This window comes from Perissodus microlepis, chromosome 12, assembly GCF_051167445.1.
Source record: "Perissodus microlepis isolate ML-2025 ecotype Zambia chromosome 12, ASM5116744v1, whole genome shotgun sequence".
Lineage (NCBI taxonomy): Eukaryota > Metazoa > Chordata > Actinopteri > Cichliformes > Cichlidae > Perissodus > Perissodus microlepis.
The window spans coordinates 26,945,896-26,968,103 of NC_140472.1; the positions used below are offsets into that span (position 1 = coordinate 26,945,896).

At 39.9% G+C, this 22,208-nt stretch overlaps 2 protein-coding genes across 3 annotated transcripts; one reads left to right on the plus strand and one right to left on the minus strand.

Moving 5' to 3' along the window:
• Positions 1-881: 881 nt before the first annotated feature.
• lipg (lipase, endothelial) lies at positions 882-6,942 on the minus strand. 2 transcript variants are annotated; one of them, XM_084946632.1, is made up of 10 exons: positions 5,972-6,942; positions 4,853-5,043; positions 4,459-4,638; positions 3,566-3,677; positions 3,255-3,473; positions 2,884-3,126; positions 2,556-2,676; positions 1,902-2,129; positions 1,697-1,801; positions 882-1,587 (listed from the first exon to the last, which is right to left on the minus strand). In XM_084946632.1, exons 1-10 carry the CDS (start codon positions 6,060-6,062, stop codon positions 1,575-1,577), a joined length of 1,503 nt encoding a protein of 500 aa, XP_084802758.1. In that variant the 5' UTR covers positions 6,063-6,942; the 3' UTR covers positions 882-1,574. The 2 variants fall into 2 exon arrangements, with proteins under 2 accessions (XP_084802758.1, XP_084802759.1); XM_084946633.1 differs by lacking the exon at positions 5,972-6,942 and adding an exon at positions 5,475-5,952.
• Positions 6,943-10,062: 3,120 nt separating this feature from the next.
• Positions 10,063-22,208, plus strand: LOC146376465 (E3 ubiquitin-protein ligase KCMF1-like). The gene is made up of 7 exons (XM_084947234.1): positions 10,063-10,261; positions 12,048-12,215; positions 14,710-14,849; positions 16,595-16,696; positions 18,378-18,558; positions 19,853-20,171; positions 20,598-22,208. Exons 1-7 carry the CDS (start codon positions 10,063-10,065, stop codon positions 20,923-20,925), a joined length of 1,437 nt encoding a protein of 478 aa, XP_084803360.1. The 3' UTR covers positions 20,926-22,208.

The following is a 22,208-nucleotide window of genomic DNA, read 5'->3' on the forward strand; positions in this document are numbered from 1 at the left end:
GCTTTTTCATGTTTTGTCAAGGCAACCGAGTGATATCAAGTGTCTAGATGTATTCAAAGAATTTCAGTGAAACATCACAGGATAGCAGTTGTGACGTAGATGTTTGTGAAGGAGTAATATGAGGGGAAAAATGTGAGTGAGTGTGTGTGTGTTTGTTTGGGGGGGTCCTGCTCCAGTAAATGGATGTCTCATTAAAGACTGGGAAAGCTTGTGGAAAGAACACATCCAGTTGGATATTAACTGCGTTGTGTTACAGCAGAATAAAGTGAGTCAACATGTATACAAGAAACAAACAGGAAAAAAAAACTCTGCTCAGCTCAACCTATGCCATGGTTGAACCATGAAGTGTCATAGGTTTTCCTGTTTATTCAGAAACTATAGCTTAGAGGAAGCAATGCTGAAGTTTCTCCTGACATCTTTCAAGGCCTGAGAAGAAATAAATTTTACAAGCAGAGCAGAAATCAGAGTGTACTGCACTGCAAATTTACCCCATGACATTTAGCCATTTCTTCTAGTTTCTCAGAATAGCATCAAACTCCTTTTATAATGAAAGGTGTTCAGCTTATATTTCAAATATAAAGTGCATCCTCACAGGAGGTAACAGGCGCACTTGAAGTTCAAGCATCAGTTGCAGCGTGAGCTGTAAAAGCATGTTCTCACAAGCAGTAGTGGAGTCATTTTCAGAAAACATTCACTTTCAGCGTTCTCCTAAATTTGAGTCATACAGAAGTTTCACATGAACATGAGGGTGTGACAAATATACATGCTCGGATTACTGAAAAATAAAAGTGAATCTTCAGGTTAAATAGTTTCATCTTCTATGTTGCGAGTAGGCCACAACACAGATTTAATCTTGAAATGATGGACAAGGCACAAGCTGCTACAAACAAAAAGGTGAATTTATTTCTCCAAAAGAAACAAATGTATTTACATTATGTACAGACACATCCCCTCAAAAGTAAGTCACATACAGTAACTACACACAAAAGCACAGAAAGGTAGGATCCAATAAGACTGACATCTCCTTCAATTAAACAGTGTATCAGTAATCTCTTTCAGCAGAAAGGCACACTTCACAGGTACAAACACGCACATATTAATACACAAATACTGCATCTCGAAGAAACTCATTCAACATGCGCTCCATTATGGGGTGTGCTCTGATAAATAAGGTTGGTCTTGCAGTGCTTTCATTTTTTCATAAATAAATATTTTAAAAATTGTACAGTACAGTGACTATAACTGCTGGTGTGTCCACTGGCAGAAATCTCTACTTCACTAGTCCACACAGAGGAACTTTCTGTAACTTCTCAGGCAACCCACACAGTTGATAGTGCCACCACTTCCAGGCTGTGCACCATTTTGCAGCCGCCGCATGCTGAGAGAAACCCATCGTTCTTATTTTCAGAAGTCAGTGGAAACCTTCCACTAGAGCTGAAGCCCCCCGCCCACTTCCCCCTTCACCACGTGCTGATTAAGCCTAAGTGCTCAAATACAGAGGGCACGGCTTCTTCCTGATTCATGTTGGATTCCCCCATGGTGATGGTGCATTGGTTGTTGGGAGAGCTGAATTGTTACATGGGCACCCTGTTGATCAGAAAGAGCAGAATAATTACATACACCATAAACACAACTTTAAGTTACAGGACCAGGTAATGATAAATTTGAATTTTTCCAGTTTTTCAACTTTTCATACCGTTTTTTCGGTTTCGCATCCCAGCCATCAGGGCATTTAACAAAATTTATATATTCCCCTGGAGAGATTTCTGTTTTTGAAGAGTCTTCGGCACAGAAAGCATACCTGTAACACCACAAAGCATCAGTCAGTGTCTGAACAGATTAATTAAAATTAATTCTGCACCATTAAGACTAGCAACTGCAGTTTTGACCCTTCAGCTCACTTTTTCTGTGATTCTCCAGCTTTCACACGCATCCGACGAACTTCAAGCACGGGTTTGGAAGAGTTGGCGTTCCAGCCCCAGAAATTGTTCTTGATGCTTTTCCACATAGAGATCCAGGAGTCGGATTCTCCTTCCCAACTCAGACGGATCCTGAGCACTTCACCGATCTCTTCCTCGGCAAAAACCAGGAAGGTGTTTGTCATGTTCAGACCAATGGTGTTATCGCGGCTGCAAGAAAAAAAATAAATTAAAAAAATAACACGTTAAAAAGGAAGCTGTGTTCAAGTCCACCATTTTTTAAACATCAAGCATTTGCAACTAAAGTAGACATCTAAGATAAACAGTCTTCAGAGAGCTGTCATATTGCACTGGCACGCTTGTATATTTATGAAAACTGCTGTTCGCTTCAGTCTGCCACCAAATTTGTTGTACAACCCAAGACCACTTTGAAAAAAAATTCAGAACAAGCACTCGAGTTGAACATTCTAAATATATAGAAATAATCTGCTTGTTTCTCAGTACAACATTCAGTCAAACACAACTACCACACTGTGCATACAGAAGGACTATAACTAAGCCGTTAGCGATTTACACGTCATGTTGAGACATTGTGAAAGACTGGTTTGGCAGGAAGGGTTTAGGTTTTGAACTTACACGTCAACAAACATATCAGCTGTGTCCTTGTGCTCGCCATACAACTTGACATTGAAGATGGGATCAGCATCATCAGACTGTTTTTTGTTGAATACGTGCATCTTCATCTGGTAGTGGTAGCCTTGAACAAAAAGCAAGAGTTAATACTTGATCTAGTGTAGGGGTGTGTACAGTAGTAGTTTACACTGCAACTGTAAAATCCTAAAACAAGTTAGATATAGAGGTTAAAGATATGAAAACGGATTGGGTTATAGTACTTGCTTATCACTTTTGCTCTAGGAAGTACACGTCATAACATTTCACACATTTCATTCTTCTTGTATCTCACCTGCGAAAGGTGTGTCAGCCCGGGTTTTCAGATACATTTTACTGTTACGCCTCTTGCGCATTTTTGTGGCATTGTAGCCAATTTTGTTGCAGCGGTTTTTGCGACAGCTCAGGCAGATTCCCTTCTTGAAGCGGTCAGGCCCAGTGCACTGGAAGGCATAGCTCAGGTGCTCCTTGTTCATCAGAGAGTCCACAAACAAGTGCACAGCGCGCTCGTGTTCACACTTCATCACCTCCATGAAATCTAGAAAAGTTGAGTACAGTAGATTATAGTTTAAAGGTCAGTAGGATTTTTTTTTTTTTTTTTTTTTTTTTTTTTTAAACAGGGGATACATGCAAAAGTAAAGACTTTAAAGACTTTCAGCCACTTACTTCCTGCCACTGCCAGCACGTCCCCAAGTCCACAGCCCGGCTGCACGTCACCGCCATTAGGATAGATATCAATGTCCCCAATTGGCTGCTGGATTCCAATGCTCACACCCAAAGCCTCCCGAGTGTATGTGTGCAGAACATCCACAAAGTCGGCATCATCTGGTGAGAGGCGCTTCTCCTTCTCCACGCCCTCAAACATCGGTCCTGCTGGGTCTAGACCTATGAAGAACAAAGATTAGAAAGGTCAAGCAAATGAGGCAACCCTCAAATTAAAGGGCTATTTTTTCTGGCTCATATTGCTTCCAACTTACCAGTGATTCTGCCAATGGTCCCTCGTACATGCATTCCTGCGTAGCCTGCCACATGAGCACCTAAACTATAACCAATCAGGTGGACATTCTCCAGAGGGAGCTGGTGCTCATCCTGTTTCAGGAAACAATAAAAAAAAAAAATAAAGATGTCAGCTGCTGCCACAGTGGCCCACAATGGAAAGAGCCTGGATTTCAGCCAATGATGAGTTGTGCCTGCAGCTGAGCCAAGCTCAGTTAACCCGAACAGAATCCACTGATAGTTCCTTCCATGGAGCAGCGCCTCCACCATCTGTCTCAGTGACACTCTTTGTCTACATTTACAACTACATGGCAGGATGCCTGAACTCTTTCTGAATTGCCTTTCATTTACTGATAAAATTTTGTGACAGTCCCACTGAATGGGAATTGTTGTCTTTGCCTTAGAAGTGCTAAATGCACTGATCTTATTTGGAAACTGGGAAAACGAACCATACCAAAAAAAAAAAAAAAAAAAAAAAAGTACTCAAAGCAAAACCCCCCCCCCCCCCCCCCAAAAAAAAACAAGTATATTACGCTAAAAAAACAAAACAAGATTTCAGAAATTGAGCAACCATGTTGTACTATATCAGACGCACAATGTTACACTTTAAGGCCATGTTGAAAGCCATTTATACATCAGTTCTGCTGCAAATGAAGCCATTCTGCCTTTGATAAAGTTATGCACGAGTGCACCTTGGTGTCCAGTGGTATGTTACAATTAAGTAGTTGCACATCAGTTTTCACTTTCTATAGTTTAAAAAAAAAAAAAAAAAAAAAAAAGGCTGAATAGAAACCCACTGAAGCGTTACTAATATTTGAATGTTTAGTTTTGGTACTCTGGGTGGGTGGGAGCTTCTTTAAATTACTGTACATACCTGAAGCCAGTTGAGCAGTGCTGCAATATCAAGGCCAACACCATAAGTGTGGTTGACTGCATCAGGGTATAGCTGCTGGGCCCTTGATATCCAATCAACAATCACCACGTTGGCTTCACTTTCACGTTGCATTAATGCAGAGACGAGCTTGTGCATCCAGTGTTCAAACATCCCGCTCATCTAAGAGGAAAGGACAGCAGAAGTCAGTCAATGGTCAGACTGTAACTATGTAAGCATCTTTCTGCTACCTCCAACAATCAAAAATAAACAGTTAAAACATTTAAGCTTGCTTCACTCTGAAGTCAAGAAAGTGACCTAGGAAGCCACAGAAGTCAACCTAAACTACACAGAGATGCTTATTAACAGATAGATATAAATTATCATTCATATGTACCGTCCAGCCATGGATGATGAAGATCGTCTTGGCTGTAGCATTGAAGCCACATTTCTCTAGACAGTCATTCTTGCCAGTTTTCAGGTAGCAGCCCTCCTGCTCCAGATCTAAGCTCTTTCTCATGTTGTACTTGATGATGCCACCAACAGAGTGGCTGTCTGTTGACAAGTCATTCTGCCCACTGTCTTCACCTGAGGAGAAAAATGCACAATAATAAATATAAAAATTGACTGTTTATATTGTCTTTATTTTCAGCCTTTAGGGGCTGAAAAACAAAATAAACCTGCTTTTGCTGCCAAGATCTGCTCTTGAACAACGGTTAGGTGCAAGCTGGACTCAAGAAGCAGTAAAGTCATCACTAGGCTTCTTCAGTTCATCTTTTTCACAAATCTGCAGCTACAGCTCATAATTATGCCACAACTTAGCATACCTGTCTCAAGCCTGAGATTAAAACGCTGCAATTACACGTGCCTGATGAAAGAAGCTGACTGTTTCCAAGTTTAAAAATAATTGCAGCAGTGCTTGATTTTAAAGATGTACAGTCCGAATTGGTTTTGAATAGGACTTTTAATTTAGTCTCATTGTGTTACGCTCTTAATGAACCGAATGAAGTCTGGTTTACCCTCGCAGCAAGTAAAGATCAGTTTTAGTTATAGCCAACATCGCACATCTGTCTCAAGGAACTTCGAACGTATGCTCAACATGAACTCAACGCCCCACACAGACCAAAATGATTTCAGCTGAGCTGGGTAATAAAAACGATCTCGTGAGGTCTGCAGTAAAACGCGGATTCAGCAGGACATCCTTCCAAGGGCAGCGCACAGACGTGGCGTTGTGTCCTGGCTCTACTTGAAGACTCCTTCCAAAAAGGACACGTCGCCCTCGTGTCCTTAAAGTCCATTCCAGTTTTTCTGCTTTGCTCTGCCCGCCACACTTGTTCACATGTGTAATTTAGTCTAAAAATGACGCGCATTAATCAAGCGGGACGTGGGAGAATTTTAGGATTTTCTCAGGCGTATGATGTATACCCCGCTGTATGCTAGACGTGAGGTTTTCACCCTCTCCCTTTATTTTAGAGACCAATTAGCGAATGAATAGACAAAAAAAGCCATTTCTTACCTTTAAGAACGGCGTTTTCCTCAGTTGCTGATGAAAAAAGCGGATAAGCACATAGTAGGAAAATGCTGATTAAAACGCTTTTATGATTCATTTCTCAGCCACAGATGAGTGTGGACGAAATTGAAGCTTTTTTAGGATATAAAATGTTTTTTGGTAGTACTGCCGGCAACGAGGTGCGCTGGTGAGCGATTGAAATTCAGTGGTAACAAAAGAGCCGGTGGTGCGTTTTCGTGTGCGCCTGTTAAGAACCGGCTCCAGAAATGTGTAAGCTGTGAATGAAGCGTGTCATTACGGTTTTAAATAGTTTCTCCTTTCGGTCATCTGATCATCGGCTGATCTATGGCGGATCTTATTGGTCAAGCCCCCATTTGTTTACGTTGAGGGCGTGGAAAGGTTGAATGAATCGTAGTAGCCAATCTCACTTTAACCCTTAAAGGGTGTATAGGCGTCAGACGCAATTAATTGCTTTGTATTGGTCTGAAGATCATACAATTCGTGTCTTTGTTTTCTTACCAGACAGATGAGGGTAAAAATAGGCAACATATGACAAAAGACGCGAAAGGAATATGCAGACAAAAATTCAAGAAAACTCCAAGACACCCAAAGACAATGCGAAAATACGCTTTCTTTTTTTAAATTATTTTTTATGTTTTGCTCATCCAGAGAGCACTTCAAATAGAAATGTTCCAGGAATCCAGGAACATTTCTATCCAATTCTCAAAAAAGAAACAAGCAAACAAGCAAACAAAAACCAAAAAACTGTTGAACGCTGAAAGACGCACTGAAACGAGAGGGCGTTTTTACAATACCAACATTAAAAAAAATCGAGTCATACAAAGAATATCCAATGGGAGCTCTTATAGGAATATTTAAAAGGCTGCTGGTTGTATGGAGAAGGAAGGGGTCTCTCTCCCCCTGCCTGGCATGCTGCCAAATCATCAGCTTAGCTCGCAAACCAGTTTCAGTTGATGAGACGAAGAATGGGTGCACTCACGCAAAGGTCCCTGTTAAAGTGACACCACTGTTTTTTGTGTGCACACATCACCAGCTGGAAGTGTCATCTGCTACCCCAACAGCGCCTGATACCTGACATCTAAACAGCTTTTACGCATCTCTGCAAATAGTTAGAGCAATTTCTTATGTTTTATTTTGCTTTTTTCACTACCTATACTATAACTACACAGATCCTATCTGTCTGTCTGTCTGTCTGTCTGTCTAAGATGTCACTGCGTGTGTAATCTACCACATCGTGCAATCAAATGAGGGTACACACAGTACAGCTTTACATTAATGAAAAACTAACAATGAGCCATCAGTGCACTGAAACAAGCAGTGATGGAAATGCCAATAACCCATATCCTTCATAGTGCTTCACTGCACTAATTGACCAAGAAATTATGTCCTTTTTAAAAAAAAATTTACAATTTTGAAAAAAATCAGAAGACACACTAAAATGTATTCTTGAATGGAGGAGCGTGACACTGTGTGACAAAGGGCAGTCCAAAGTAACTTTTCGTATTTTTAACACCAATTTATATAAAAATGTATAGGAAAGCGCATGTTTTAATTTCAGTAGGGCACTAAAGTTCAACTGATAAGATGAGACAATCAATACTACATTACTTGATCCCCTGAGGGTCTAGGCCACTACTCCATCACAGGGCATGTTGTGTATTCACAATTTTGAAACACTGGAAAAGCTTTGAGGAAATAATGACAAAATTGCAGACAGGGAAAGTCAGGTGTTGTTCCAACATGCTAGGGCCAAGACTAACTTCTTGGGTCCAACATGAATCACATGTTATGAAATATAACTGATGCAGATTAGTCACACTTTCAGTAATAAGGTTATTATATATATATATATATATATATATATATATATATATATATATATATATATATATATATATATATATATATATATGAGTGTTTCACATTATTAGATATAGGTAATCCTTAATGATATGTAATCATACTGATTATAATAAATGTTGTTCCAGGTGCCTTTCAAAACATTCAAGGTTACCTTATAACAAAAAAAATTCACTGTCTTTGTGAGTCATAAATTGAGGAGGTAGACCTGGAGGTGGCAAAGCTGAAGATGCTAAGATTTCACCTGAAAGTGACCAGAATGGACAGGATCAGAAATGATTATATCAGAGGGCTAGCTTAAGTTGAGCGCTTTGATGACAAAGTTAAAAAGACAAGGACAAAACGGTCTGAAGTTTAGGAGCAGAATCTTGTATTGGATGCATTCGGGAATGGGGAGCCAGCAACGCTGGATGTGAATAGATATAATATGATTGGTGGACTTCAGGTGCATGTGATGATTCTGGCTGGAATTATGTTGTTAAGTTGTTTGGTAAGACTGGAGACATAGATATGCAGATCTGCAAAGTATTTATTTACTTTCCAAGCCCATATACTGTGCTAATATAGATATCACACTGTGCTGTGTGAGATCTATGTGGAAAAAAGGCGTGGGTCAGATGATTACCTCTGTGACGTCTGTGCATGTTTGGAAACTTTCCAGTGGTAGAGCATTGCCCTGTGTTCTTTCACCTCTGGCAAATAAGTAAATATGAGATACAATTTCATGGGGTATTATAGAGGGGTTTTTTTTAAGTTCCACAAGGTGTTGGAGGTCTAAAACTAAACCTTTCTCTGTATGCTGTGGAAATAATAAAATTAGAAAGATTGTAGTTTAGAGGTCAACACATGTTTTACCAGATAAACTTCTTTTTTTCTGCTTCTTATTAAAAATTTTAAAAAAGAAAAGAAAAGAAAAGCTTGTGGACTTCCCAGAATCAAGCCGATGTTGGACATTTGCGTCAAATTTAAAATAGCTTTGCATGCACAATTAAAGTTATTCTTTCCATCCACATACCTCAGCAAGCTGCCAAATGTGTCAGCCAGTTTGATTCTGCACTTTGCTGACCTGTCTTGATTTCGCTCTACAAGGTCTGCCTGGCAAGAAGCAACAATGAGGCACTGTGAAATACAAAAATAATCAGCAGTTCTCCAGTATAATTTAAACATCTTCATCTAGTGCAGCCGTCACTCCTTCCTTAAATTACTGTCAAAAACTTCAATTTTGAGCCATATAGTTAGAACAAAGCTTGCAGTGTTGGCAGACCACTGAGATGACATCCTGGCAGCAGCAGCTTCTCAGCAGAACTCACACATAAAGCTTTTAGATGTCTCATTCTTGGTGTGTTGAATAAAAATAAATGACTAAATAACAAACTTCCAAGATTAAATACCTTTTGACGTTATGTGTGGTCATCCTTGGTTTGGTCTGGGGAGTAGATCCCTTTAGAGTTCCCTCAGGAACAACACCTGGTGTATAAATGTCTGCCAAATCATCATGCTGAGCAACCTGCTGTGGTGACCATTTGTGAATAAGGGAGCATCTGACAGTAGCTGACATGATCAAATCAAGCCTCCCGACTAATATTGTATGGGCACCCACCAAACAAGCTTTGGCACCAGGACAGGGATGTATGATCTGGGGGCGTTGGAAGTGGATTCTTTGAGATTTGGATCTGGTTTGGTGGGAGCAGATTATTCCACCTGATATCCTGACCCAGCATAACATTTCATTGTAAGGCAATGATGAAAATTCACCTAATCTGTCAGTTATTCTAATGCTGTGGCTATTTGATGATGCTAAAAATTAAATAAAGTGGGTAGCACTGGAATGGGCAATAATTAGAGGTCACCACACCTCATTTGCATCCATCTCAAACTATCCCTAACACCCAGTCATCTGTCACACCAACCCGCTCAATGTTGTCCTTTACTACATTCATGAATTTGCTCAACCGGAGCTCTCCCTCACTTTAATCCCGTCCTTCCTGGTCACACAATGAAAATCTCATTATCTTCAACTGTTCCAACTCCAGTTGCACCTCCTGTTTAATCATTTAAAAAACACTTCTGAGAATTTTCAATGCTGAAATTCACGGTAAATTAAAAACGTGGGAACTAAGGTCACTATAGTTCATCCACAAGCGACCCAAAGCAGCGTTTGCCGTAAAAAAATAAAATAAATGGAACAACAGCGCCACCGTGTGCACGGAGTGACAATGCACTGGACAGTGACACAGCAGGAGGCGGAGGGAGAAGGAGAGGGAGGGGGCAGCAAGCCAGACCGGATCCTTCATGAGGGAAGAGGCCAGGGAGAGCCAGCCAGCCCCGGCTTCTCTTCTCTTCACTCATATTATTTTGCATTGCAAGGCGAGGGAGCCCGAGCAAGGGGCTGCGCTAGGATGTCCCGTCATGAAGGTAAGAAGGTGCTTTAGCACGGAGGTGGAAGCAGAGACGGGATTTGCGATTAAAAACGATGACAGCTCACCGCTAGCTAATGTTAGCTAGCCGAGAATTCCTTAGTTTGCAGCTCATCCTAGCTAACGTAGGCTAGTGTTAGCAGCGAGGTTGCAGTGAAATTTCGTGGGGGCACATTATGGCTGCCGGGAGAATTGGTGTCTAATCATAACGGACTCTTGGAGTTGGTCTTTTCTCTTCAGAACATATGCACTACTCTGTTTTAGCTGACCAAAACAACGCTGACATATAAGCGGAAGGAGCTCGTTATCTTTAGCTAAGCGTGCTAGCTAGCCTGGGAGATGGGTAATGTAGGTTAACCTTAACGAGTCGGGGAGCGAGGGGAGTGTCGAGAATAGGAAACAGAAGCGTGGAGCGCGACCCAGATGGCGTTATGGGTTTGAAACTTGTACGTCGTTAACGTTAGCTAGTTTCAGCCTCCTTCCTGGTCATTGCTGGCCTGCTGAATCAAGTTTCGCAAGCTAACATTTAGCAAAGTAACATTCACGTCGTCCTTGTGGCCAACCTTGTTAGTTATTAGTGTTGAGTAGATGTCTTGCAGTGTTGTTAGAAGACGTTTCTGATCACAAACCGGCAAAAAGTTGACTTGGGTAAAGTCTACCATTGATGACTTGCCTGTGAGCTAAGAGTTAAGTTGTTAAATTGTTAGCCGGTTGCGAAGGTTAGGCCGGGCGGCCTTTACATGCCATGCCTGTGTTGTTGTTGTTTTTAACTTTGCTGTCAGTCAAGGTGTTTGTGCCTGAGTTATATCATGAAGGGGTTACCGTTATCACACTCGTTTATATACCTTTTTACAGCTTCATAGTTATGAATGGAGATATTGGGGGGGGGGGGGGTTACACAAACCAGTGTCATGCCATGCGTACACTGTGTCTGTACGACTGTCGTAGTCAATCAAAAAGTGCCCGGACTTGACCACAGTCCATCTCACATGGCGCATTACATGTATGTAGGTACTGAAATGAAGACAGTGGTAATTAGTAAATGGAGGAGCTCACTGTTGTGAATGTAGTTTTTACTTAAACATTGATGGGACTTGGACTAAGTGTAACACAGTAACACTTTATTTATAAATTGTGCAATAAATAAACACTTGTAAGGAACATAGCCAAAAATCTACTCCAAGTCACCTATGCCCACCACAACACAAGCAAATATTGAACAAAACGCTTAGCCAACTACAACAAAACAAATGCACAAGAAAGTAATGCAATCCAGTATGTTACCACAAGAGTCGACTTCTCTCAAAGCCCCAGTTCAGACTAAACAGTGCTGTCTGTGCACTTAATATTTATTATAAATTATCTTAATGAAAATTGAATTATCTCGATTGTGTTAGTTTTAATTATAATGTTCAGGCAGGAATTCTGTAGCGATCTGCGATATTCTGGCTCAGGACTGAAAAATCAAGTGAATATCCATTACTTTAAAATCTTCCAACCAGACAATATGTAGTGGTAATGTTTCTGTAAATTTCCAATGTAGGTATGTTTTGAATATTATTCACTGCAGTTTAACTGAAGTGGACATACAAGGAAAAAAATATCAGTTGTAATCCAGTGAACCTAATGGCATCAGAGAAACTGTGATAAATTGTATCCAGTAATAAATCTGGCAATCCTCAAAAGATGAAGTTTTCAATTACTTGATTTAGAAAATTAATTAAAGTTGATTAACTGTCACATCTTCTAACTTTTCTCTTTTCTGTTCTCCTGTCTTCACTCAGGTGTGAGCTGTGATGCATGTTTAAAGGGTAACTTCAGAGGACGACGTTACAAATGTTTAATTTGCTACGACTATGATCTTTGCGCATCGTGCTACGAGAGCGGTGCAACTACAACCAGACACACGACAGAGCATCCCATGCAGTGTATATTAACCCGCGTTGACTTTGGTAAGTAAAGATGATATGCATGTCATCCATGTCAACAGACAGTCAGCTAAAAACCAGGAAAGAGAATGGAGTGTAGTTGAGTTTATGAACATTTCTCCATTAGTTGAAATACTGAGCCTCAAACTACAGACACAGTGTCTGTAAGCCAGTTCTCATAGAGGGTAATTGCCTGTTGTATTTCACTGTCGAGTCAACTGAGGGACTGTAAACTGTCAAGCAATCAAACATGAATTTATCAGCTGTTAAAGAGGGATGATGTGTGCTCATATGGTGTGTTGAGTGATAGTCCAGGTATGGGCCAGGTGTATGAGGGAAAGGGGGGGGGGCGACAAAAGATGGAGAAATTTTGAGCTGTTTTCTAACTTGGTGCAGTGGTATTTTTTTTTTTTTCTCCTTTAAAATGTGACAAATGCTAAAGAACTGAATTGTCTTGGGATGGTCACGACTGCCAGTTAGGGCAGAGCAGTAATACTGGCAGTTTTTGTTTGTTTTTTTTAAACCTCCCTTCACTAGATTTTATAAGATTGCAAAAGTGCAATGTCGTATGTTATCTTTTCCTGGCACTGGCTTTTGTTTTCAGATGTGAAGGCTGCTCCCAAATGGCTTAACAGTGATGGATTTGACTCAGCCTGAGGAGTTTTTGGGAGTGTGTTGTTGGCCTTCTGGGTTTGATTTATCACTGCATAACTGGAATATTTTATACTGGCAGCAGTAAGGATTAAACTTCTCCAAATCTTTTAATATTCTTAATTCTTTAATTAAGCATTCGGGTAAGCGTGGTACAATCCAAATTTCTTTCGATTAAATGGCCCATTTGTCTTCCTTTTGGACGACTGCTTTTGTTATTACTTCTTGTCTTGGTGTTGTGAAATATGTTACCATTCAGCTTTTCACACATTGAAGATGCTCTTTTTCAGCCTGGTGAAAAAACAAATACAAACAGCAACTGTTGCTGAAAACACAGCAGAAGGTGCAAGCTTAATAAGAGGTTTTCATTTTTTTTGGCAGTGATATTTTATTGACTTTTTGCAAGCATTTTCAGTGAGCCTGCTGGTTTTCCACCAACTGAGCTATGTCTAAAAAAAAAATAAAAATTGATGATTAGAATTCTTTTGATTATTTAGGGAACTGAGACGCCTGCCATGAGTTGTTGTCATACATGTAGCTAGTAATAGGTGATTTCTTTCTCTTTTTAAAAAAAAAAGCGATTTGAAAGAAAAGGTGTGCTATAAATTGGTCTCTGTGAAATGACCCATATCAGCAGCTTTTCTCAGCACCTCTATAGAACTATTCAGGGTATGTGAACATTTAAATTTTCTGGTATAGTTTTAGCGTTGTGCTCAGTTTCTTTTTCTTTTTTTCAGAGCTGAAACTTTCACACCAGGTCTAGAGTCAAATCAAGATGGTGGTTTTTTTCCCCACAGATGTTTGTAAAGACCAAATTTAAAAAGAAAAAAAAAGCTTCCATAATCAAGAAAAAGCGATGACTCTTTTGCATTCAAATAATAATTCAAATCTTTGCATCATTGCCAGTCTACCACAGGGCTAACACAGAGACAGGCAACCACACGCACATTAACACCTTCAGCCAATTTGTTTGACGTGCTGCTGCCCAATTCAGGCCAGGGATGGTTTTTCTTCCACTCACAGTTTTTGAGTTTACCTGCAAATCAAACTGCCTAAAGCAGCTCAGAAGTACCTTTTTTTTTTATTTAACCTATGCTCACATTAAGGAAGAATTTGAAGTAGCAGTGGTGTTGCTGGACAACACAAGTGTTGATTTTAAAAAAGATGGTATTATGGACTGTAGAATGAATATAGATGAGCATGCATCTATAAATGCATGTTTTCATTGCTTTTCATTGATTATCCCTGAAGACTCGTGGCAAGGAACACATCTTTAAATTTTTTAATTCAATAAATATCGGATCTTTAAGTTTATGATTAGTTGTGTTAAACAGTTGACATTAACCAATATTAATCAAGGTTTATAGATTAATGAATATTAACTGTAATAAACACCATTTCGAGGGGGGAGGGGGTTTGTTATTTGCGAGTGTTAACTATGACAGTAGGAAAAGTGAAATTTGCACTTATATTTAACTCAAACATAACCCCAAAGTTAATGCTAATGTTGTTGTATGTGTTTTTTCTGTTGTTGTTGGTGGGTTTTGTTGTTGTTGTTGTTTTGTTTTTTTTAAACAGCTAATGGAGTGCTGAGTATATCTCTCATTAGGAGCTAAATGTTCTTCTTAAATGGACTGTTGTAGTTTGTGACTATGTCTGTAGATGGCCTACTTGCTGATGGTTTCATGTGCATGGGTTTATTTATGTTTCCTGGTATATGTAAAGGGTAAAAATACTGTAGTTAACAGAGTATCTTTAATTGTGTTTACATTTTATAACATACTTGTAGCTTTAACTTAAACTCTTGCATTTAAATGTTGCTACATAACTGACACTACATGGAATGTGGGTGTTTATTCCCTCCCAGACTTGTACTATGGTGGTGAAGCCTTCTCGGTGGAGCAGCCCCAAGCCTTCACATGTCCCTACTGTGGCAGAATGGGCTACACAGAGATGTCCCTGCAGGAGCATGTGGCTGCAGAGCATACAGAGACCTCCACAGAAGTGGTAAGTTGGTGCTCCATGAAATTAAACTTGATGTTTGTGCAGATATTAACAGCTGCATTTCCTTCAATATTATCTTAACTAAGCAAACTGAATCAGTGTCTGAGTGGGCCTCACATTACAGGATCTTGTTGGGTTTGTCAGCATGCATTTATGTCATATTTATTGTCTTGGTTCACAGTATTATTGTTGAAAGTCCTTGAGTCAGTTTCTGAGTCTGAAATAAGAATCAAATTGCAAGTCATGGCAGATTTTGCAGCTCTATTTATAGCTTATTCTTTTTGTACAGTCAATGAAAACACCACCACCACTGGCTTATACGGCTGAGACTGCACGTGAGCTTTCCAAGCTGTTGACTTAAAATGATATTTCAGTTATGGCTTCATATTTGTTTTCTCATTCTAATAAGGGGAGAACTAGTTTTCTATGTGTGCAATTTGTGAGAAAGGCGCACGAGCAGACAGGGAGACTGAGAAAGTACCGGGGAGGCACAATCTGTCCAGGAACACCAGATGAAACTTAGTATATTAATTGTTAAAAGTCATACAGTCCCCTTAGATACCATATAAGGCCAAGAACATATGTAGCTAAAGGTGTTCTCAATAAGATTTTATTCGAAAATGAATGAAATTTAACAGTATGTCTTCCCCACAGGTGCAGACAGCCATTGTGTAAAAACACTGTTAATGTCTCCTTATGTTTGCAAGTGACACAAAATCCTTGTTCTTTGAATATATGAGGAATTACCTACCTGCTCTGGTTAAATCAACACTGCAGCTTAGCTTGGATAATTTGAATTTTCTTCCTTTTTAAATGTACAAACCAAAATTTATCACATTGTGGAAATTTCTAATGTGATTACATTAGAAAAAATTGTGAAAAACATTTCCCTGGGGAAAAAATCACAACATTCAATAAACAGATTTTTATAGATAAATTTTAAAGATAAATATCACTTAACAAGTGAGGAAGATGGCACTGTGAATGATTAGGAGTCATGACCGGGCACTGGTGTCTAAATTAATACAGAGAAACCTTCGTTCTTTATCTTTAGAATCACCAGCCAAATTCTGATTTAAAACCCCCTTTTTATAATGACTGTAAACACTTATCAGGCATATATATATATATATATATATATATATATATATATATATATATATATATACACACACACACACACACACACACACACAGTTAACAATCCTAGTATGATAGCTCTAGGCTGGGATCATAGTGGGTAAATATCTCTGCTGGGGAAAACTGCTTAGTGCAACACCATGATTGGCTCTTTGGGGACAGAGCTGCCATTCTTTTTGTCATGAAACTCTCCCATAGATATCTCTCATTATAAAGTCTCAGGTGTCAGCTCCTGTCAGATGACAGCGTGAGAAAGCACAGCAGGTATCGGTCTGTCACTACTGCAGAAAATTGGCATTGAAACCTTCTTAAATAGTCAGAGTTTACAAGGTATTAAAATATTGATGTTTTTATTAATGTCATTGTTACAGCCAGTGCTGTGCAGCATTCTGATGTTTTGATGGCAGTCTGTGCCTTTTAAATTAATTTCTGTTGGATATTTTCCTTTCACATGCAGGTTTCGCTTTACTGATATTACATTTCTTCGTGTTTAAGCACAGTGTTTGTTTAAGAGGATTTAATACCTTGTGGTGAATGTTGAGTGTGAGGTGAAGTGTGTGTGTGTGTTGTGAAAACTAATGTGCACACTCTGTTTTTCTGTCATTTAGATCTGCCCCATATGTGCAGCACTTCCTGGTGGTGACCCAAATCATGTGACAGATGACTTTGCTGCTCATCTAACACTTGAACACAGAGCACCCAGAGACTTGATATCCTTTTCAAGTACTTTAAGTACCATCTCTGCAGATATGAAGTGACATTAGCTGCATTTTATGCTTTGTGAAAGAAATGCTGCGTTTCATGTCATTGAACTAGCCTTGTCTATTTAAAGATCATTGCACCAAGGAGGCATCTGTTCACTGGAACTGACATTTGTTGATATTTTGCTTACAGTATTAAAGCCTACTCTGCATGACAAGCCATTTTAACATTAACATTTTATTTATGTTAATAAAATCTTTAGCAGTTTGCTGGTGATCTGGTGCATAGACAATGCACGACAGTGAAGGCACATGGACTAATTGTCATGCCTCAAAAACAAAAATATGAACACATGATTAAGTGGTAAATTAATAGCATGAGGAAATGTGGCTAAAACAGATCAGTGGCACTTGTTTTCAGCTTTTTTCCTTCTTTTTTGTTATTTGGCTGTTTCAGGTTGTCATAGGGGTTTCCACTGATTTTGATGCCTAGTGGCATTGTCATTGATATTTGCTCAGGATGTATCAATACAATCTGGATCCTTATTGATACTGATATTGTAAATACTGTACTGTACTGTTTTCCTCTACTGGTTACTTTTATTATTTCTCATTATATATAAATCCACGGAGCCAAAAGCTGCAGTTTTTTCTACTCTTGGCTCTGTAAGATGCCAGAAAAGAGATGAAGAAAAAAGTGCTGATGGACAGAAACATTACAGTAGATTTGTTTTATGAGAGAGGAAAAAATGTGCAATGGAAACACTGATTTGCATTGTTTTATCACCTGATTTAGATTTTTGTTGATGATATAACTGCAGAAGGTAGTAACATGTTAGTGGTTCAGAAATCAGTGCAGGAAATAAGACCTGAGTATTTCATTCACTTAAGCATTATCTGGGAAATTTCTCTACTCAAAAAGAATTAAGTAGTCTTAGGAGTGCTCTTATCTGATCTGTTACTTGATTGCTATTAAACTTTGCATAAACCCAAGGCTCTGTCAAGGCGTTTTAGCTAATTAGATTCCAGGCATGCATGCTTATCTCCTTCATTCCTTTGAGGATAAAAATGCAGACACATTGTAACTTAAATGAGTAAATGACCACTTGTGCAAAGGTTAAAGAAGCTCTCACCTCCTCCCAAAAAAGGGACATTCATTAAATTGAGCTAATTGTTTAAATGGCTAAAATGTGATTGTCTACTTAGCCTGTCAGAAATCAGCTGAAAAGCACACTCGTGAATAGACTCGGACAGACAACAGCAGTCTGGCTGCCTATTTATAGCGTACTTTGAATGGGTGCAGTGAAGAAAACCACAAATGCAAAAATATAGTTGAATGAAACGTAGCTCAAACAAGTCCTTTGACAGCTTCACAGACAGAGCCATAGCTTTTGATTGCGAGTCAGCAAAGTTCATTGTCTTCTGTGTTTATGTTGACATGAGAGCTTTATGCAGGTATTGATTGCAGATGGCTCATTAAAAGTCCTGGGAAGCATTTAGAGGCGTGGCAGCGATAGTTTTGAGCTACATCTAGCTTATTAACTGTTAATTTTTAAAAAAGCAATTTTATAAGCAAGAAATATGTTATTCACAATCAGGCACATTTTGAGGTTTATGGATTATTTTTAATTTTGACTTTTAGTTGTAGCAATATTATGCTCTTGTTTTGTTCCTTGACGGCAAGCATCACGATGAGTCCAGTGGCGTGCGGCATGTGAGGAGGATGTTTCACCCCGGGCGCGGGTTAGGGGGCCCGCGAGCCCGCAGGTCTAACATGCATTTCACCAGCAGCACCACAGGGGGGCTTTCCACCAGTCAGAGTTCATCACAGAGCTCCAACTACAGCAGAGAGGCCATGGACCCCATAGCAGGTTAGTCACACATACACTCATACTGAAGAAATCATCAGGCACTTCCTGAATCCAGTAAAAAAAAAAAAATTATTATTATTATTTTTTTTACAACAATAACATTTTATTTTTATTTATTTTTTTACTGGATTCAGGAAGTGCCTGATGATTTCTTCAGTATGAGTGTATGCAAGAACAGTTCAATAAAGTACCCAAGCCATTTCAGGGTAATTTTTAGTTCCTCTTCCATGATAGGTAATCTCCCAGCACGACAGTAAACAATGAGTGACGTATGTTGCGCTGACTTGAAATGTAAATGCCGCACCAGAAAGTGTTATTTTAAAAAAAAAAAAAAAAAAACAGGGAAAATGTCCTGGTAGCTCTGTGAACGATGGGTTTTAACTTTACGAAAAGCCTTGGAAATCCAGGCTTTATTGAGCTTAAATTTAGTACATTTGATGCAGTTTTTAAATAGTCTGAACCCACCAACCAGTAATGTCACCTCACCAAGGTTCAAATGCTGCTCCCCAGTGTGTAGTTTTCCCTTAGTCCCCAGTCCCAAGGCACCTGTTATTACAGGCTTCCTGTGGGGCACGTAATTGTAGAGCAAGAAGCTGCAGAGCCAGGTGCAAGTCAGACAACAAATTATTACAGTAAGACACTAAAGGATTAATTTATCTTTATTGTTATATGCATTATCATATAGGTCTGACAGGGAAAGAAAAAGTGTGCTCAATACTAAATCAGGTGTAGCATGTTTATTAGGTTTTCTTTAGTATATTTTCCTCCTCACAAAAAAGGGTAAACTAACTGCTGTAGCTTGGGTATTACAAACCATTGCTACTTGTGTCTGTATGTACTTAAATGTTGTGTAGATGGTAAAGAAATGTGTGGGCAGAGTTGTTGCTGTAGCAATTCCTTGATTATCCTGTTCCCAATTTGAATCTGGTTCAGTGCTTGGCATTCGCCATGTCAGCTCCAGCTGTGCCATAATGAGGGACCCTGTTCAGTCTGCCTCACACACGGGCACCAGCCGCCTCTCTAATGACCCACTATACCTGCTGAGCCCTTGATCCAGCTCATCGAGTTTTAGCCCTGAAAATCACATTTGTCTTTTGATTTGGTGTGCTAGTGACAGTATAACTAATCAGTGCATATTTTGAGGGATAAAACGCTTGACCGACTTGATATATTATTTTGAAAATAATAAAATATTGCCATCTTTTAAAGAAATGTATTATTGAGCTATCATCTGTAGTTAGTATGATCAGCTTTAATGCTTTACACTGACCACTGTTGTTTTCTGTTCCTCCAGAGCTTCTGTCTCAGTTGTCGGGGGTACGGCGTTCAGCAGGAGGTCAGCTCAGCTCGGGCCCGTCTGCCTCCCAGCTCCAGCAGCTTCAGATGCAACTCCAGCTGGAACGCCAGCAGGCCCAGGCAGCACGTCAACAGCTGGAGACTGCCCGAAATGCCACCAGAGGTGGCGGCCGAGCCAATGCAATTCTAAATACCAATTCAGCCGCTGCAAACCCCAACCCAAGCGCCAACCATAATACCAACCCAAGCCCTAACCCGGGCCCACCCGAGCCCAACACACAGCATACTGCACATAGCTCCCAGTTTCTACTCAGCAGGTGTGCCAGTTTTAAATGTTTTTATTTTCAAGTCTCTTTTGTTTTTCTTTTTTAATTGTGTTTTACTTATTACCTGTGTTTAGAAATTCTTTCTATGCAGAGAACGTGGAAATTGAGTGGAAAAATTAGCAACAACCACATGCATGCTCGTTTGAGTATGTATGTGTGATCCACTCTTAAAAACATTGCTTCACAGCTTAACATGTGATCAGAAACTCCTTTTAAATCTTAGTTTAAGGCAGTTATCTGCAAGCATTATGTTTGGCCCCTTTGTGGAAATTTAAAAACCTCTAAATCTTGTGTCCAGTAGTAGACGTTTTAATAAAGGTCTTGGATTTTTCAGTGCAGAATAAGTAGTAACAGGATTTTTATGTTACAAATAAATTTCTTATTCTCATCACTCCTTCTCTGTCTCTCTCTGTGCAGGCTGAACGAACCACGGCTGTCTGAGGCAGAGCGCCAGGCGTGCGAGGCCCAGTGGGCCGACAGGAGCCTGTTCGTGACGGAGCTGCTGCTGTCCACACTGTTACCAGACGAGGACGCCTCAGCCTCCTCCTCCGAGGACGAGGATGACTGTCACGGTTCGTTGCGGAATTTCGCTGACTTCGAGGCCATGGGTTGTGTTGAGGTCATGACCTTAGACGTGGCACTGGAGAACCTCAACCTGAAGGAGACGACCCCAGCTACCAAGACGACGAAGACGACAACTAAAACGGCACCAACGAAGAAAGAGCCTCCTCCGCCGCCGCTTTGATGACATGGCCCTTCCCTCCCCTCAAAACAACCATTGTAACTGGCTGACTGCGGCGTCAGTCCAACTGCCAATGGATGACAAAAAGACTGCAGTTCTTCTTGGCTTTTTTTTTCTCTCAGTGATCATATGTCAGTGATCATGTCATTTCAGCTCTGTTGCTCCCCACTCCACCCCATGTTTTATGTTGTGTCCATTGAATAAAAGTAGTGAGACGAGAGAATGTGAAAGCAAGAGTGGTGGCTGCGTGAGAGAAAGGAAAAATAACTATATAAATATATTATAGAAAATCTATATGAAAGTTGATAATCAAATCCACATAACCCGTGTTTCCTTTAGCAGATGAGCAAAGCGTAGTTAGCCGTTTTAAGAGACAAACTTGTCACACACTCCACTCACCAAGGGAGAGGAGCAGACAGAAGCCTCTCTGGTAAAAACGCTGCTGTGTATTTATAGTTATAAATTAAAGAAGTGCTTGGATGGTTTACCACAACTTAAGCATGAGCTTAAATCACCATGTGCCCATTTTTAACTGCACAGTCACTAGACGGGGAGGTCTTTCTCTTTTTGTTCGTACACCTGAGTAACTGTACATTAATGGTGCTGAGTGCCGCATCGCCGGCACTTCACCGCACACACTAGACACACACACGAACACACAGACTGATGACGGCGTTTGGTTACCTTCAAGTCCAATCTCACCCTCCTCCCTCCCTTTTGTGTGACATCACCTGTTTTGGGTCATGTGACCTTGCTTTCTATCAACTGTGGGCACTTTGGTTTTGAATTGCATATCCAGTGTCCATTTGTGTACACTACAGATGCTCTACATAAAAGCGATACACAACTTGGAGGCAACCAGAGATGAAACAATCTCAGCAGTGTGACAGTTTTCAGGCCTTTTCTAACATGGAAGAAACGCAACCCTGTTCTGCATGTGGTTGTTTTTTGTTTTTTTTGTTTGTTTTTGTTTTTCATCTTCTCCCTCCTTTCTCTCTTAATGAAGATCAGATGCTACTTTCTCAAGCTTCCAGTGATCTGAGATTAATCTTCTCTCCATTACTCATGAATGCAAAGATTACTCATCATGTGACTTGAAGGAGAGAATCCTGTATTGCTCTTTCCATTAATTTCTCTCACTCAAAACGATCTTTGTATGCCTCCACTGCTACCTGAGGAAATGCAATGTATGTTTTTTGGCTTATCAAAGAAGCCAAATCACAGGGTAAACCTTTCAGTTTGGAGGACAATAAAAAATGTTTTTGGATGGAAATGAACTAACTCAA